Raw genomic sequence first — 18766 nt, 5'->3', positions numbered from 1 at the left:
TTACATAATATCACATTTAATGATACAAGAAAAAGATTTGTTGGTAGCCTGAACAGGACATGCCAGCTTAGATACTTGAGTTATTAAATGAGTTGGGACATGCCTTGCTTCAATACAAAAACCCACTTCAATTCTTTTCTCAATTCTTTTTTTTTTTTTTTTTTTTTTTTGCACCTTCTGTATTCACTTCATCATTTGATTATGACAGCTTGGTGAGCATATTTTACATTATTGCATATATGATTGCATGAATTGTGTATTTTGTTCATTAATGTGCAATAGGTTTTATTGACATTAAACATATACCTAATATGTAGTGTTCTAAATATGATACTAAGCTTAAACTTAAACTGTTTTTATGTAATTTATCTTTGTCATGGGTACCCTCTTCCAGGCACGTCCAAAAGGAAACCCAAAAGGTTTTGACAAGGTATTTATAGAAATCATCTCACCAATGCTTAAGATTATGGATGGGCTGATTGATATGAAGTATGCATATTTTTGATCCTGTTAATTCCTTTCAAAATTCGATCCTAATATACAGTCATGTGACAAAAATAAATATATCCCATGGAAATTGTTGGCTTTTTTGACATATTTGGATAGCACACATTTGATCCTCTTTGAAACAGTACCTATTATAAAGTTCATACATTCTATGGAAGGACACATAAAATCGTCATTTTGAAGTAATTTTCACAATTTAAATGAACAAAAAGCAGATCAGTTACATGGAAAAAGTAAGCACACCCCTACATTTATCACATCTTCAAATCCATAAATTAAAATCAGGTGTTGAAGATTGGGTCCCAGTGAACAGAACCTACTTAGGGAGTGCAGGGGGAACCTGACTTATTTATACCCTCTCATAGCTAGTGTCTGGTGTTCCCTTTGCTATTCAGGTGTGTGGTGTCATCATGCCAAGATCTAAAGAGATCTGTAAGGCCTTCAGAAAAAAGGTTGTGAATGCATATGAGTCTGACAAGGGACTTAAAAAGATCTCCAAATTATTTGAAACACATCATTCCACTGTAAGGAAAATCAACTAGAAATGGTGCAGATTTCTAAAACGACTGCCAGATTGACCAGGACTGTCCATCTCAGCAAATTCAGTGCAAGAGCAGACTGTCCGATGCTAAAAGAAGACTCCAAGAACCCCAAAATTTAATCACAGGATCTGCTAGTAAGTCATTTGTTGGTGTCAAAGTGCATGCTTCTACAATCAGAAAGAGACAAATTTGACCTGCTTGGGAGGTGTGCCAGGGGAAAAATAATTTGTTTTACAGTTTGCCAGTGAGCATATAGGCAAAGACCAGGCCTTTTGGAATAATGTGCTCTGGACAGACGAATCAAAGATAGAGTTGTTTGGCCACAGTAACAGCAGACATGTTTGGCACAGACCGAAGACAGCTTTTCAGGAGAAGCACCTCATACTGACTGTGAAGCATGGTGGTGGAAATGTTATGGTTGCATCATATCAAAGACTGCTTGAAGATAATGTGAGGCTATCTGTCCAAAAGTTCAAGTTGAACTGAAAGTGGACCTTTTAACAGAACAATGATCCGAAGCTCTCTAACGAATGCATCAAGGAATGGGTCAAAAAGAAGAAATGGAGGGTTATGGAATGGCCTAGTCAAAGCCGGATTTGAATCCCATTGAAATGTAGTGGGGTATTTGAAATGGGCAGTACATGCAAGAAAACCCTCAAACATCTTGCAACTGAAAGAAAATTGCATGAAAGAGTGGTAAAAAATTCCATCAAGCCTGGTGGACAATTATACAAAACACCTGCAAGAAGTTATTTCTGCTAAAGGGGGCAATACTAGCTTCTGAGGCCAAGAGTGTACTTACTTTTTCCACAGAAGAATATCACATCTATTGATATTTCTGTTGAATAAATAATTGAAAAAGCTAATTTTCCTTGTGGTTTTGTTCAAGTATATCAACTTCACTTATAGGCACTGTTTCAAAGATGGTCAAATGTTTGCTTGTCCAAATATGTAAAAAAAAAAACAAAAAAAAAAACAAAAAAAAACAAAAACAATTTCCATGGGGTGTACTTATTTTTTCACATGACTGTACATCAATCAGCCATAACCTTAAAACCACTGAAAGTCACATGATGTGCATTTGGCATTGGACAGTACTACAAAATTTACACAAGATTTACAGAAGCCATATTGTTAAATTAAACCAAATTTGCAGTGATCAATGTGATAACTGATTCATATGATGATTGCAATTAGTACTATTTTTGTAGCAATATTTAACCAACATCAAACAAGCAAGTGGCAAGTGTGCCGTTTACTGAATACCAGCATGGCTGTGATTCGGCCATAGACATGATGCCACACTGCCAAATAACCTTTAACTTTTAACCTAAATAATGTAACTGAGTTTGAACTTATTTAATGTGCTTTTTTATCTTCACAGCCAAAATGCAAGATTTCGGCATCTCGGAAACTCTCTCTCAAGGTTAGTGTCAATGTTTCAGGACATTTAGGATTTAGGATTATATGTTATGGTAGCAGTTTTTGCTAACTTTAGTCAAACTCTTTTACACTTCTGTAATGACACAGGACTATATACAGGAAGTAAGCGCAGGAGCAATGTCTTTATTTGAAACACGGCAGGCAAAACACAGGGAACGCGGTCTAAACAGGACAAGGCTAACTGGGTTAAACATGGAACTTAAAGTCTAGGCATGGAACGAGAACAAATGTGAAGCTAAGACCGCTAGCATGCTAAATATATTCGCTACTATGTTAACACATACAAATAATACTGCCTGAAGTGCACAGCAACACGAGGGGTTTAAATAACCAACATACTCAAACTAAAATACAGACACCTGGAGTAAATTAAGACACACCCATGAACATCAACCAATGCTTTAACAAGGGGAAACCAAAACAAACCAAGGTGCGTGTCCATATACAAAAGTCTTGTGCACGCGCGCTCTCTGTCGACGCCGCAGTGTCATCTACCGGACGGAGCATAACAGCACCCCCCGCCAATGGCAGTCCGGGGCCCCTGTGTAATCTTTCTCTCGCTGCATCGGAAAACAGGGCTGCCTCTGCCGGGCAGCAGACAGCTGGAGCACCACCGCCAGCGGGATTGAAACTCGGGGTGCCATCTCTGGCGTGGTTGGAATGCTGGGTGACACCTCCAACGGGGCTGGAACGCTGGACGATGCCCACAGCGGGACTGGACCACTGGGCAACGCCCTCAGCAGGACTGGAACACTGGACGGCATCCCCAGGGAGGGCAGTGGGACAGCCTGCTCAGCTGGGCAGGACAGTGGGACAGCTTCCTCAGCAGGACAGAACAGCGGAACAGCCTCCTCAGCAGGACAGGGAAGCGGGACAGCTTCCTCCACAGAACAGGGCAGCTGGACAGCTTCCTTAGCAGGATAGGGAAGCGGGACAGCTTCCTCCGCAGAACAGGGCAGCGGGACAGATTCCTCAGCAGAATAGGGAAACGGGACAGCTTCCTCCACAGAACAGGGCAACGGGACAGCTTCCTCAGTAGGATAGGGAAGCGGGACAGCTTCCTCCGCAGAATAGGGCAGCGGGACTTCCTCAGCAGGACAGAGCAGCGGGACATCTTCCTCAGCGGGCTGGAGCTCCGAAGCTGAGACCTCCCCGTAGGTCTCAAGCTGGAGCTCTGAGGTCGCCATGTTGACCTCAGGCGGGAGCTCCACAGCTGAGACCTCCCCGTAGGTCTCAAGCTGGAGCTCTGAGGTTGCCATGTTGACCTCAGGCGGGAGCTCCACAGCTGAGACCTTCCTTTAGGTCTCAAGCTGGAGCTCTGAGGTTGCGGTTACCCCCCCAAAAAAAGTTCTAGGCCAGCCTTCGGTTCCGGACTGGGCAGCGTGACTGGGTTCTCAGTAGGGCAGGAAGGTGGAGCCCTGTTTGGCGCTACGGGACGATGCGAAGCACTTGCTCCACGGTGCGGAGTATCTGATTTATTTCATCCTCCCACTCCTTCCACTGCAACTCCTCCTGCTGCCTCCTTAGCGCAGCTTGGTGGTCCTCTGGCCGTGGGAAGTCCCAGTAATACCGATATTTCCCGACACGGTGTTCTCCTGCTACTTCCATGATTTTGGGCGCAGTATTCTGTAACGACACAGGACTATATACAGGAAGTAAGAGCAGGAGCAATGTCTTCATTTGAAACACCGCAGGCAAAACACAGGAAACGTGGTCTAAACAGGACAAGGTTAACTGGGTTAAACATGGAACTTAAAGTCTAGGCATGGAATGAGAACAAACGTGAAGCTAAGGCCTCTAGCATGCTAAATATATTTGCTTCTATGTTAACACATACAAATAATACTGCCCGAAGTGCATAGCAACACGAGGGGTTTAAATAACCAACATTCTCAAACTAAAATACAGACACCTGGAGTAAATTAAGACACACCCTCTAACATCAACCAATGCTTTAACAAGGGGAAACCAAAACAAACCAAGGCGTGTGTCCATATACAAAAGTCTCGTACACGCGCGCTCTCTAAAGCCATGCATGCCTGTCGACGCCGCAGTGACATCTGCTGGCGGGAGCGTAACAATCACAAACATATGCTCTCCTCTCCATGCACCTCCAACCCCATCCCTCTTTTTGATGCATCAGTCTGCAGAACAAAACAGAGATAAAAATCAGGTAAATGCAACAGCGGGCCCAGAAATAAAACTGCTTTTACCTGGACCAGACTTATCTCTGGTCCAATCTCCTCCCTCTTGGGAACCACCATCACCAGAGCCACTTATCCCAATTCCATGAATGATTGTGGACTTTCGAATAATATTTTTAAGCATTTGTTTAAATCATTTGACCAGCTCTTCCCTCTCTGGGTGGTAAACACTGGTTCAAATCGATTTAATCCCCAATAAGTTTAAAGTTCACAAAGTAATAAGTTCACAAAATGTCTGTGACATGAACGTTGTGCCCTGGTCAGTCAGGATCTTTTTTGGGATCCTAACTTGTGAGATTTACATTTACATTTACATTTATTCACTTAGCAGACGCTTTTATCCAAAGCGAATTACAAATGCAAGAGATACAAGCAAAGCGATATCAAGCAGAGAACAATACAATAAGTGCTACCATACGAGATCCATTAATTGAATTCCAGAAGAAGCAAAGTGCAGAGTAGAGGTGTAAGTGCAATTTTTTTTTTTTTTTTAATTATGAGTTTGTTAGGTGTTCATGGAAGAGGTGAGTCTTTAGTTGTTTTTTGAAGATGGTGAGAGATTCTGCGGTCCGGATTGATATTGGAAGTGCATTCCACCACTGAGGAACAGTTAGTGTGACGGTTCTGGATAGGGATCTTGCGCCACGCTGAGTTGGAACTGCTAAACGTCGGTCGCTAATTGATCGCAGATTGCGAGAGGGAACGTAGGCCTTCAGGAGAGAGTTGAGGTAGGAGGGTGCTGTTCCTGACAAGGTCTTTTAGGTGAGCATCAAGGCCTTGAACTTGATGCGGGCAGCTACAGGAAGCCAGTGGAGGGAGATGAAGAGGGGTGTGACATGGGTTCTCTTGGACTGGTTGAAGACGAGGCGCGCTGCAGCATTCTGAATCATCTGAAGGGGTTTGATGGAGCTGACTAGGAGGCCTGAAAGCAGTGAGTTGCAGTAGTCCAGTTTAGAGATAACAAGAGCCTGGACTAGAATCTGTGTAGCCTGTTTGGTGATGTAGGGTCGGATTTAACATGGAACTGGCACTGCCTCCAGATATCGCATTGCATAATCCACCAAGACTAACACAATGCAATATCCTCACATTTCTAATGGCTCAACGAGGGGACCTCGATTAATGGAAGGGGGTGCAATGGTGCTTTTGTGGTGGTCAGCAGATTCACCAGCTGACATTCGCAAAATGCCAAACACCACCGGTGAAGTTCACCGCAAATGCCCAGCCAAAAGACATAGCCATCAGATGGTTTAGTATTTTGTCATGGCTCAAATGCCCAGTTATGGAATGAGCTGCATGGAACAGATGTTCCCTATGGCTTTTTGGGACCAACAACTGGGTTGTCTGTTTTTTGCTTAAGTGTCCTGCATCACTCAATATAACCTATCTTTAATAACTGAGAAATATGGGATATGGGTGGGAGATTGCCAAATAAGGCTGAATTTGTTGACCATCAATTACTCTCATTGGTCTCACTTTTGAAAACTCAAACAAAACAGCAAACAAATACTGAAGACTTCCTCTCTGCCAGGTTCAAGTTCAAGTTTATTAGCATGTATACCCGTGTGTGTATGACTCGCAAGCTCTGCCAAGCGGACTCGCAATCTGTGTCTCTCTCGCTCACGGGTTATGGGAGGCTCCGACGGCACAAAAAGATGAAAATAAGTAAATTTGGGCTAAGAAACAGGTGAGAATCATCATGAGTTACCTGCCGGTTTGACCTGCCTCCTCTCCATCCAGAGCTGACGCTTAACCGCACCCCTACCGCCACTCTAACATACAAAGATACAGCTAATTTTAGTACCTTACATTAGCTAACCAGCAATACAATATATGGCCAAAGTATGTGGACACCTCTCGTAATTATTGAGTTCAGGTGTTTCATCCACATCTACTTCTAACAGATGCATAAAATCAAGCACATACAGTATTGGAAGTATTGGGACAGTATGGCCAATTCTATTGTGTTTGCTATACAGTGAAGACATTTGGGTTTGAGATTTTTAAAAAAGGATAATGTACAATAGATCAGAGTTTCAGCTTTCATTTTCTGAGGTTTACATCTACATTTTGTGTCAGACCACCCAATTTTTGGTGAGCAAAAGTATTGGGACAGATAGTCTTAAAGAAAATTTTACGTAAATAACACTTATTATTTGGTTGCATATCTCTTTCTTACAATAACTGCATCAAGCCAGTGACCCACTGACATCAACAGTCTGTTGCATGCTTCTTTTGTGATGTTTTTCCAGGCTTGTACTACAACTTCATTCAGGTGTTGTTTGTTTTGGCGGGTTTCTTCCTTCAGTCTCTTCTTCAGGAGGTGAAATGCATGCTCAACTGGGTTGAGGTCTGGTGATTGACTTGGCCAGTCTAATACCTTCCTCTTTTTCCGACCGATGAAGTCCTTTGAGGCATTGGCAGTGTGTTTTGGGTTATTGTCTTGCTGCAAGGTGCAGTTCCTCCTAATTATATTGGAGGGATTTCTCTGCAAATTGGGTGAGAAACAGACTGTTTCTGTAGACTTCTGAATTCATTCTGCTGCTAACATCATGAGTTACATGATCAATAAAGATTAATGAGCCTGTTCCAGAAGCTGCCATGCCAGCCCAAGCCATGACACTACCCCCATCATGTTTCAGAGATGAGCATGTATGTTTTGGATCATGAGCAAATCCTTTCTTCCTCCACACATTGGCCTTGCATTTTATAAAGGTTAATCTGGGTTCCAGAACTATTGTTACTCATCTCTGTATTTCTTTGCAAATTCCAATCTGGCTTTCAGATTCTTACTACTAATGAGTGATTTGCATCTTGTGGTATGGCTTCTACATTTCTGTACTTCAAAACTTCTTCAAATGGTGGATTGTGATACCTTCAACCCTGCCCTGTGAAGGTTGTTGGTGATGTCACTAACTCTTGCTTTTGGGCTTTTCTTCACAGCTTTCACAATGTTTTTGTCATCAACTTCTGATGTTTTCCTTGGCCGACCTGTTCCTTGTCTGATTATTGGTACACCAGTGGCTTCTGTCTTTTTCAGGACATTCCAAAGGTGCCATGATCTTGTTGTTGAAGTTGTTTAACACATCTAGATGTAAATATGAGGAAATGAAAGCTGAAATTCTGATCTATCGTCTCTTCAATGTATAGCAAAAACAATAGATTTTGACCTTGCTGTTCTAACACTTTCAGAGGGGTCTGTAGCCATGAAATCTCTATAGACAAACATTGCCGGTAGAATTTCATATTAATGTCTGTGGTTCTGGAATGGTATTTTCAACAAACTCATGTTGTCGTGATGGTCAGGTGTTCACATACTTTTGGCCATATAGTGTATAATACAGAATCTACATAGCAAAAATAATTACTTTAGAAGAAGAAACATAAAGTTCTGCATCTGTTTTCAAGTCCTCTGTATTATTATACTTGAATTATATTGTTCATATGAATTATTCTAACATAACTCCTGTTAATTTATAATCAGCCTTTGTATGTACTGTGTGTGCATGCACAGACAGGGAGAAGTGCAACCTTGGTTAATATAGCGAGACCATGTTAAAAAATGTTTTGTTGCTCATAACATGAAACATGACACAACATGTCATAGAAACAATTTTCACCAGAGCATCTACAGTATTTAACTGGTAGCTATTAGTATGATTATCTAAAGTTTAATCTTTAGATTAAATCTTTAGGTTAGAAACTTTTTCTTTAAATAAAAGCTTTACAGTTGCTATGCCAAAATTGTAACACAATCTTTCTCTATCTCATATTATTAACTATACAATATTTTTTTTTTTTAAGAAAAGGCATCGGAATTCTATCTGAATGAAAAAAAAGAGAATGTCCTAAATCTGACATGTCTGTCCATTTAGATGCTGCTCCTCAACAGAGCCATGGAAGAGTTGGAGAAGGAGAAACAAGACAGGGATGAAGAGAAATCTCGCTACCTGGAAGAAAAAATGGCTCCTCTACAACTATCGGGGCTCAAACTGGAAGATTTACAAGTATACTCAGATACAAAGAAATTCTATTAAGAAAAGAGAAAAAAAGAGAATACAGTAGTTCTACTTCCTTTCATTGTGGACCACCAAGGCGTTTTCCTTTGGAAGTAGTGTAGTATTCCTTTTTGCCCATTTCCTTACCGAATAATAATAGCATTCTCATCCTTGACCATGACCCCATGTGGTTAGCCTATAAAAGGTCCTAACTATGTCCATCCTGAGTTTCCTATAATAGTTGGCAATGACTTCTGAAGAGTTTAAGAGTTTAAACATTATTCTTAGTAGAGGTCAAAATTCCATACAGGCGGTGACTCTCACTCACACAACATTTTAATCGACATTCACACATACCTTCATCCATAGTAGCATGTGCAAGTAGTCATTTTTGTGTTAACCTTGGTCTACAAATGCCCAAACATGTGTCAGCAGATATGCACACACTACTCAGACAAGTATATCAACTTTTTTGGCAATCAGAAGTTCCTTGAGGAATACTTAGCTTGAAATATGGGGAAATTCACTTTTCCAGCAACAAGTTATTTTGATGTGCTGTGCATGTAGGCCTGTCCTTACCTTCAAGGTAGATGAGATACTCAGCTTATCAAAGCTGTGATACCACCATTGAAAGGATCAGGCTGCTAGTGTGGTGTCAACTTGCCCAGTCCTACAGCAGTGCTGGAACAGCACTTGCTAAAATAGAAGGAGCTTAGGTGCATGGGCCCACTTATCTTATTGGCATTGGTCATAGCCTTGTTGTGTAAGGCTAAGTTCCCACTACATGACTTTCAACATCGTCAGATCGCCTGTGCTGTTCACACTACATGACTTGCTGTCTTGTAATCGGGAGTCATGAATTCGTTGTAGTGTTCACACTATATAATTGCTTGGTGACAGGAGGTCACACACTACATGATCTGAAATCCCCAGTAACAATAAACACGGCCTCAGGGTGCATGGTCTCCAACCTGCTTATGTTTCCATACAGTTCCTTGAGCGCCTGGTCTATGTTGGCTTGTGGGAGAATGTACACAGCTGTTATGATAACGGATGTTATTACTCTTGTTAGCCAGAATGGTTGACAGAGCAGTGTGAGGTATTCCATATCGAGGGAGCAAGAAGACGCAATAAAGTGCATGTTTCTCTGATCACCACATGTGTTGTTAATCATTAAGCATACGCCTCCTCCTCTATTTTTGAGATCGCAACACAGCTGCCATGCTCGGCAGCAGAGAATGAGTGTATCACAGTGGGGACTTTTTATAAGCTACCCATATGGGGTCACAATCACAACTTTGCTATTGGTTCATGGCAAGGAAATGAGCCAAGGGAATATATGGGAATACTCCACTACTTTTTAAAGAAACCACCTTGGTGGTCCTCCACTCATTCTAAGAACTACACTTACATTTGCATCCTTCTGTTTTGACCCCTCAGATAGTAACCTCTCTGTCAGCGACTGATAAAAAAAATAGCATAAGCTTTTTTCAACACAACTGGATCTCTAATATAGGATGCGTGTAGAAAGAGGAAAATGCTATAGTGGTGCAGTCTACAATATGTTGTACTCAAAATAACTTGCTCATTTCTTTCAGAATCTGTGCAAACAGCTCTATGAAAAGATTGACATTGTGGATGAAGAGCGGTACGACTATGAGGCTAAAGTGATGAAGCATAATAATGATGTGAGTATAGTGGGACTGCCCCCCACCCTGAATAGGTACTGTATGTTATCACTACAAGGGAAAGTTCTCAGGGAATGTGGTATAATAGCATGTTTTATCTTCAAATCTACCCATTATGCAAGATTCGTGAACTGAAGCTGAAAGTTGAGGATCTAGGAGGTAAGTTTAAGAAGCCAGCTCTGAGAAAGGTACGCGTTTCTGCTGATGAGATGATGCGAGCTCTACTGGGCTCCAAGCACAAGGGCTCCATGGACTTGCGGGCCAACCTGAAGTCTGTCAAGAAGGAGGATATCAAACAAGAGAAGGTATGAAGGGCTCTAGAAATAAACTTTTTAAATAATGTACAAAATAGAATGTTTTTTTTTTTTTAGTCAAAATATACAGTCTTACAGTATTTAAAGCAACAGTACTTTCATACGCCCACAATTGCTATTTAATATAACACTTTGGTTCTGTGGATAGTGCTGTAGCACTGAGATAATTCTGCGAAAATACTTGTTTATTGAAACAACACAAAATGTTATATTCTGGCTGATGATTAGAATGTTTTCCCAAGGGCATTCTGAAAAGACCAGTCTACAATTTTGTCCTTTTTTGTTCATCAGGTCCTGACTTCAGAGGTAGGTGACTGGCGTAAGAATGTGGAGGCCATGTCTGGTATGGAAGGAAGGAAGAAGATGTTTGATGCTGCTGGTGGAGGCCAGTAAACTACATCCAGATGTAACCCTCTGGAGTCCTCTGGATAGAAAACTTATAAGATGGAGCAAAAGAAAAAAGTAACAGAACAAAGAATGTTACAGTCTCTAGTTTTTATTGAGCTTGCCTTAATGAACAAATTATGGAATATTATTGGCTTGAAGATGACTTCACTTCACAGCTTTAATTGCATATTTATTAAAAAATAATATGAAATGTCCTGTTCTGAGTAACATTAGGACCATCTAATCAACCTTATATACTGAATGTAAGGTTATATCTTTATTTCTTTATTTATTAAAACAGTTCAGAGATAATACATAATTTCCATGGATTCCATGGTCCTAAGTGTATTATTACTGAAATATATCATTGTATAGATGTAGCAGAGGTAAAGACACGATGCCCATGAAGGATATGTCTATGTGCTGTGTGAAAGTCTTAATTAAAGATATGAAGCATGTATAGAATTAAACATTTATCTAGCAGACAGAGTGTTTTCTTTTTATACTATAATTTGAAACTTAATCTGCTGCTTTTGACGCACAGAGACAAAATAATACTATTTTATCTTCTATCTAACTCCATTTATGCAAACATACACTGTGACAGTGATGCATTTAGTTGTTATGTTTATTTTTTCAGGGACTGTGTTGGAATGCATGATGTTCTTCAGTCATGTTTTTGGACAAAGTTAATAGTTGTTGCCTCCAAGTACAGAAAGTTATTTTTTTTCTGTAATTTATTTCAAAAAGTGGAACTTTCATATATTCTAGGTTCATTACAAATAAAGCGAAATATTTCAAGCCTTTTTTTGTTTTGTTTTAACCTTAATCATTTATATGGCTTACAGCTCATGGAAATCAAACATCCAGCGTCTCAAAATATTAGAATAAATAATTTATTATAAAGAATGTCAACCTGAGAAGAGCTCTAATCAGCCTTTAATCTCTGTCTGGTTCAGTACACAACCACAATCATGGCAAAGAAAATTTTCATTTCATTTGGAAATCAAGGTCCCAGAGTCTGGAGGAAGAGTGGAGAGGAACAGAATTCAAGTTGCTTGAAGTCCAGTGTGAAGTTCCCACAGTCAGTGATGATTTGGGGTGCCGTCATCTGCTGGTGTTGGTCCACTGTTTTACAGAGATGCCGATTTCCTTTTCCGGCAGGACTTGGAACCTGCCCACAGTGCCAAAACTACTAGTAACTGGTTTGCTGAGGATGGTATAACTGTGCTTGATTGACCAGCCTACTCGCCTGACCTGAACCCCATAGAGAATCTATGAGAGACACCAGACCCAACAATACAGACGAGCTGAAGGCCGCTATCAAAGCAACCTGGGCTTCCAGAACACCTCAGCAGTGCCACGGGCTGATTGCCTCCATGTCATGCTGCATTGATGCAGTAATTCCTGCAAAAGGAGCCCTGAAGTATTGAGTGGATAAATTAACATACTTTTCAGAAGGTCGACATTTCTGTATTATAAATTCTTTATTCTAATATTTTGAGATACTGGATTTTTTATTTCCATGAGCTGTAAGCCGTAACCATCAAGATTAAAACAAAAAAGTCTTGAAATACTTAACTTTATGTGTAATGAATCTAGAATATATGAAAGTTCCACTTTTTGAATTAAATTACAGAAAAAAACAACTTTCCACAATATTCAAATTTTTTGAGATGCACCTGTAGTTTATCCACAAATTCATCTCTGTCTTATAAAGTTCTTTATCCAGTTTACAGATGTTTATCATAGATATGAGTAAAGGCTTGAAACTATTTAAATCAGTTCCTTCTGTTATACTTCAGTCTTGCATATGACACTGGAGGGTAAACAATATCGTTCAATAAGTAAATAATATTGTAAAGTCCATCTTTAGTCTCTTAGAATAGAGAATATCAAATCTTAGGGCCTTAGTAAATGACAACAGACTAATGTCTGGTTTCTGGGATGACCAGAAGATTGCTGATTATCTGAGTGACCTAGAATGAGCATATACATATAATGATGCATTCATAGAATCTGCTTGATGAGGATACAAATGTAAAAGTGTACCTTGCACATTTGCAATGTGCAGCTTCAAAAAGTTCAAACTGTTCAATTCAGTTGTGAATTATAACATGGTCAGCACTAGAATTCATTTAATGACTATTTGTATGTATGGTTGAAATGATTCAGGCCTTTAACGGTGATAAACACGCACGCACACACACAAGTAAATACTATTTGAAGATTCATCAGTGGTTCAGATTAACCAAAAACATTATTTTGATACTGAACATAAGGTTGGAATACACACTGAATGGGACACCAGGTGAAGGGAGGTAACAGTGGGAAAAATCACATGGAGAGAACATGTGACACTCCACATAGCTAAGGACCAAGGTCACTGGAGCTATGCGGTGGCAATGCCCCCCCCCCCCCCCCCCGCACTGACTTGTTAATGAATACAGTTGTTAATTAAATCAAATTCACACAAACCTATTTTTACACAGTAACACAAGACATACATTAGTATGACTTGCTAATAGTGCTATTTCATGTTTTCATAGATTTGATATACATATACTTTTACCTTTAATATTTACATCAGCACAAAACATATGCACGTGCAATGTATGATATCTGTAACAAAGCAAATTTTGTGACAAATTTGATGAAGTTAGACGCTAATGCAGTGTTTAGGTTCCATGTATTTATGCATGTAGCAACCTGGAGGCTCTGTGCAGAGAAATGCCAATCAAGTGTGCACATTAAAATATTAGACCATGATCTAATAGTTCTTAGCTCAATCTGATCAGCTGGATTCTGAGTAGTATTACATCATATTTCTATCTTTTCCCTTCATGCAAATAACTGAATGTAATATTGAAGTTCAACATCACACAAACACTTAACATTTTATATTGTGTTCCTTGGGACAAAATGAGGCAGGATTCCTACAAAACACTCCATTAAAAATAGTGATAATCTAAGAATATATGGAAATAAATGATATTTCATAATACCACCATGTTAACATAAAACAGCTTTAAAATAATATACAATGGTTTTGGTTTTAAACACTGTAGAAACCTAGAGAACATAACATCCAACAAAACAAAGTAAATATTAGTTCTGCCACATGCATAGTGGTTCAGTTCCACTATCCACAAAGTGGCTCTTAATATTCTCAAAGCCAAAGTATAACACTATATGTTGTAAATCAATTACTTAGTACACCGTGATGTGTACAAATGTAACACCGTGGGTGCCCTTCCAAGCAAATCCGCAGCCACATGCACGAGTTTATATAATCCAGCCCTCTCATGCAGGTAATCAGCGTAATCATGCCACACCTGGTCGTGCCTCTTTATAAGCACTCTGCATGCGGACATAGTTCTGTGCCAGTCAGTAGCATGGTGGCATGCTGCTTTAACTAAGTGGAGTTTAGTCTTCAGCGTTTAGACAGGAAAATGTAGAGAATTAAGTTTAGAGAAGTACATATTGAGAGTGGAAGGTAGGTAAGTAAGTATTGAGATATTGAATTGAGTGAAGTCCGTTTGCAGCAGTGTAAGAGGAGGTTCACAAAGGAGTCAATCTCCGAGAAGGAATATTTAGTTCTTTTACGTTTGGTCAACGGAAGGGCTCCGAGCTGCCGGAGCCAACCCAGAAGTTAGCTTTGCAGTTAGCGCTACAGGCTGGCATACACACCCTCCCTGCGCCCTGCTTAAGGCAGTTCACTCCGCTGTGCTTTTGTGTTTAGCCGTAGGCTAAACCCATATCCTCACACCTATCATCCCTGCAGTTAGCTCAGTGGCTAATGCTACAGTCTGGTGTACACAACCAACTGGTTCTCTTGCCACCTAAGTTGACTAATTACGCTGTGTTGTGTTTGCGTTCAGCTTCAGGCTCTAAGTTTTCTCAAGCTCGTATCATTCGCAGTAGTTTCATAAGCACTACAACTCTCACAATAGCATCGCTGCATTTAGCTCCGTGGTTAATGCTTCAGTTCAGTACACACAGCTTACCTGGTTCTTGCCCTAGTCAAGGTGTTTACCTTTGTATGGTGTCATTTGGTCCACTACTGTATATTGTCCTCTTGGACAAGCAGGTCCAAGAAGCTATTCTACATCCTAGTGCAGAGTCCCGTAACAATAGAAGTATTTAATGAGTAAGGATGTTGTGAAGTGTCCTATTCAACCATAAACAGTAGGTATATAGTGGTGAGAAATCACTCATAAAAGATGATTCAAGTTACCTTCTCTCAGCTGTGCCACTGTTGACCAACAGTTAGTTCCAGTCCACTAATTTGATTGGTCAAACAGTGTTACAAGACTTCTTACATCTTTTATAACCAGACTGGGATGTTTCACTGTGTGTATCAGTCAGCTCATCTGTGTTCACCACAAAAATTTCCACTTCCACTAGTCTGAAACCATTACTACAGTAGTGTTAGTGAAATCATAAGCAGACATGGCAAATGATACTTTTCAGGAATATGAATTTCAGCTTAAAATATGAAAGCTTGTCAGTTGAAGTTGAAAAGGAAGAAGGGATGCCAGTTTTACCAGAAGCACTTTTAACTGGAATGTACAAATCAATGTGAGTTAACTAGCCAGCTAGCTGACGTGCTATAAAGTAAGAGTTGCTTTTTCGTGATCTATTTCCACTAGCAGAACAAAAACTAAAGGACAGTGGTGGTTTAGTGGTTAAGGCTCTGAGTTACTCAGGGGTTCAAGCCACAGCACTGCCAAGCTGCCACTGTTGGGCCCTTGAACAAGGCCTTTAACCCTCTCTGCTCCAGGGGTGCTGTATCACCTCTGACCCCAGCTTTCTGACATGCTGGCACTAATATGCAGAACCTGGTCAAACTGGCTGAGGACTATATGTCAAGTTCATTAACATGATTCTAATGGGAGATGCACTATTTAGCTGTAGCCCAAGCTAAACACTGCTTTTTAAACCCACTCCAAAATAAACCCATATTTCAACCATATTCCTGTATGTGACACCCTAAATATTTGGTCACAAATTTTTATATTTTGAATGAATATGACAATAATATGTTTTTGTGGTGATGTGCTGTGTAACTATATTAAGGCAGCTGAAGATTCTATATACAGAACTATATTAAGGTGGCTGAACTATATTCAGGGCGACTGTGGCTCAGTTGGTAGAGCAGGTTGTCCACTAATCGTAAGGTTGATGGTTTGATTCCTGGCCCACATAACTCCACATACTGAAGTGTCAAGACTCTGAACCCCAAGTTGCTCCCCATGGCAAGTTAGTGCCTTGCATGGCAGCTTTGCTACCATTGGTGTGTGAATGTAAAGCGCTATATAAGTGCAGACCATTTGCCATATTATTTATTATGGACTGTTAACATGCAATTCCCTCAGTGGACAGTAGAGGGGGTGGTTTGCTTCTATAGTGACTTCTAAAGACTTTTATCGTGTACTTCTGGAGGTGACACAACTTACCTGTTGTTGGCCTCCCACCCAACGCAAAACGTCGGCAAAATAGTCTCAATCGTTTGTAAAGGTTTATAGGTCATTCTGAGATCACTCACCCGGCCCACATGCTCCAAATTCACCCCAAATAGTCTCCTTTGTTTGTGCTTCGTTTGCGCTGGTTTGTGCAACTAAAAGCTTCATTTGGGCTGCTTCCATTTTTAAAATATTAGACATTGAATTATAGGCGATTACTTATCACTTAATTAAACTCGGAACTAAATTCACTCTGTTAAACTATTTTCACCTCTCACCTTTCGTGTGTGTTTATGTGTTGGATTAGTTTCTGTGTCGTAAAATAAAGTCTAGTCTGTTTTTACACACGTCTTATTTGTTTACAAGGATCACTGCCTTGAATTTCTGATCCTGCTACATGCTCTTCAAATAATGTTCCACTGTATTTAGGATATTATTGCTACTGGCCATGGAGGTAATATCTAATGCATAATTAATGAATACGCTAAGTTCAACTTATTGCTGGACGAATAGTTGCTCAGAAGTACTAAATTGTTCAAAAAATTCCCCATTTTGAGCTAATCTCCTAGTCTATGTTGCATATTTGGTGGAGAATATAATTGGTCAATCTAAACAGCTAATTTTCATTACATATACTGGAGGAGAATATAACAATTTAACCCAAACAGCTATTTATTTATTTATAGATTTATATTTATACCAGATCCAATTAAATTGATTGGTTTGTCCTATATATATATATATATATATATATATATATATATATATATATATATATATATATATATATATATATATATATATATATATACAGTGCATACGGAAAGTATTCACAGCGCTTCACTTTTTCTACATTTTGTTATGTTACAGCCTTATTCCAAAATGGATTAAATTCATTATTTTCCTCAAAATTCTACAAACAATACCCCATAATGACAATGTGAAAGAAGTATGTTTGAAATTTTTGCAAATTTATTAAAAATAAAAAACAATAAAAAAACAACAACATGTACATAAGTATTCACAGCCTTTGCCATGACACTCAAAATTGAGCTCAGATGCATCCTGTTTCCACTGATCATCCTTGAGATGTTTCTACAACTCGATTGGAGTCCACCTGTGGTAAATTCAGTTGATTGCACATGACTTGGAAAGGCACACACCTGTCTATATAAGGTCCCACAGTTAACAATGCATGTCAGAGCACAAACCAAGCCATGAAGTCCAAGGAATTGTCTGTAGACCTCCGATACAGGATTGTATCGAGGCACAGATCTGGGGAAGGGTACAGAAAAAATTCTGCAGCATTGACGGTCCCAATGAGCACAGTGGCCTCCATCATCCGTAAATGGAAGAAGTTTGGAACCAGAAAAAGAGAAGGCACAAGTGAAATTCAGTTGTGGATCTAATGAACATAAACAAGGTAGATTATTTGCTCTATCATAATTTTCTCCCCAAAATGTCTTTTCTGTTTAAAATGTTTTGTATTTGGAGGAAACATGGCATGAAGTCAGTACAGTATTCCGAACTTGAAACATTGCCATGTAATCATTCTTATTATGCCTTTAAGGCCTCATGATATAATACAATAGTAATGAATGATACAATAGCAATGAATAGTATAATAATTACTTGATTTCAGCACACCCATCTATATCACACCCAACTGTCAAGGCATGGGAGTGTCTCCAAAAATTCCCTGTCAAAGCACCTTATTGAGATTTGAAGAGTTTGCTCTTACATATGCAACTAAAAAATGAGAGTGCATAAAGCAATAAACATGAAACATTGAGGCATTTTCTCAAGAGCATTTCCTGAAGGGGACAAAGATCCTGCTGAGCAAACACGGGTAAAATGGCTAAAATCCAATTTATAACATTGTCTCATTTATGGAAAATTAATAATGAGTTAGGGCAAACAAACACACGCGCGCACACACACACACACACACACACACACACACACACACCAACACACAAACACACAAGCAAAAAAACAGACAGGCAATAGATTTGTAAATGGTTCTAGTCCATGATGATCTGCTGGCTTTCCTGTAAATATCAAACATGGTAAAGTTGTAACCCCTTCCTTCAAACTAAAACCATGAACATGAACGCATAAACTAATGCCTCTGTCTTCTGTATTTTTGTGTAATTTGGAGACGGTGTGCTTATCTGCTATTAGTTTCTTCTGCAAAGTCATTTTGGGGTAATAAAAA

General features: G+C 39.6%; 1 protein-coding gene across 1 annotated transcript; it reads left to right on the top strand.

Annotated features, from left to right (window-relative positions):
• The first annotated feature begins 361 nt into the window (after positions 1-361).
• On the top strand, positions 362-11566 carry tnni1d (troponin I, skeletal, slow d). The gene is made up of 6 exons (XM_017494932.3): positions 362-430; positions 2434-2475; positions 8572-8703; positions 10293-10382; positions 10505-10687; positions 10988-11566. Exons 1-6 carry the CDS (start codon positions 377-379, stop codon positions 11087-11089), a joined length of 603 nt encoding a protein of 200 aa, XP_017350421.2. The 5' UTR covers positions 362-376; the 3' UTR covers positions 11090-11566.
• Positions 11567-18766: the final 7200 nt, after the last annotated feature.

The sequence above is a fragment of the Ictalurus punctatus genome, chromosome 19, assembly GCF_001660625.3.
Source record: "Ictalurus punctatus breed USDA103 chromosome 19, Coco_2.0, whole genome shotgun sequence".
NCBI classification, from domain to species: Eukaryota; Metazoa; Chordata; class Actinopteri; order Siluriformes; family Ictaluridae; genus Ictalurus; species Ictalurus punctatus.
This window is presented reverse-complemented; position numbering and strand designations above follow the sequence as displayed.

Bases quoted from the DNA above. Each gene is read 5' to 3' on its own strand.
- tnni1d (XM_017494932.3), top strand. From the start codon at position 377: ATGGGTACCCTCTTCCAGGCACGTCCAAAAGGAAACCCAAAAGGTTTT. The intron at 431-2,433 runs GTATTTATAGAA...TTATCTTCACAG, and splicing joins ACCCAAAAGGTTTTGACAAG to CCAAAATGCAAGATTTCGGC. The intron at 10,688-10,987 runs GTATGAAGGGCT...TTTGTTCATCAG, and splicing joins AGGATATCAAACAAGAGAAG to GTCCTGACTTCAGAGGTAGG.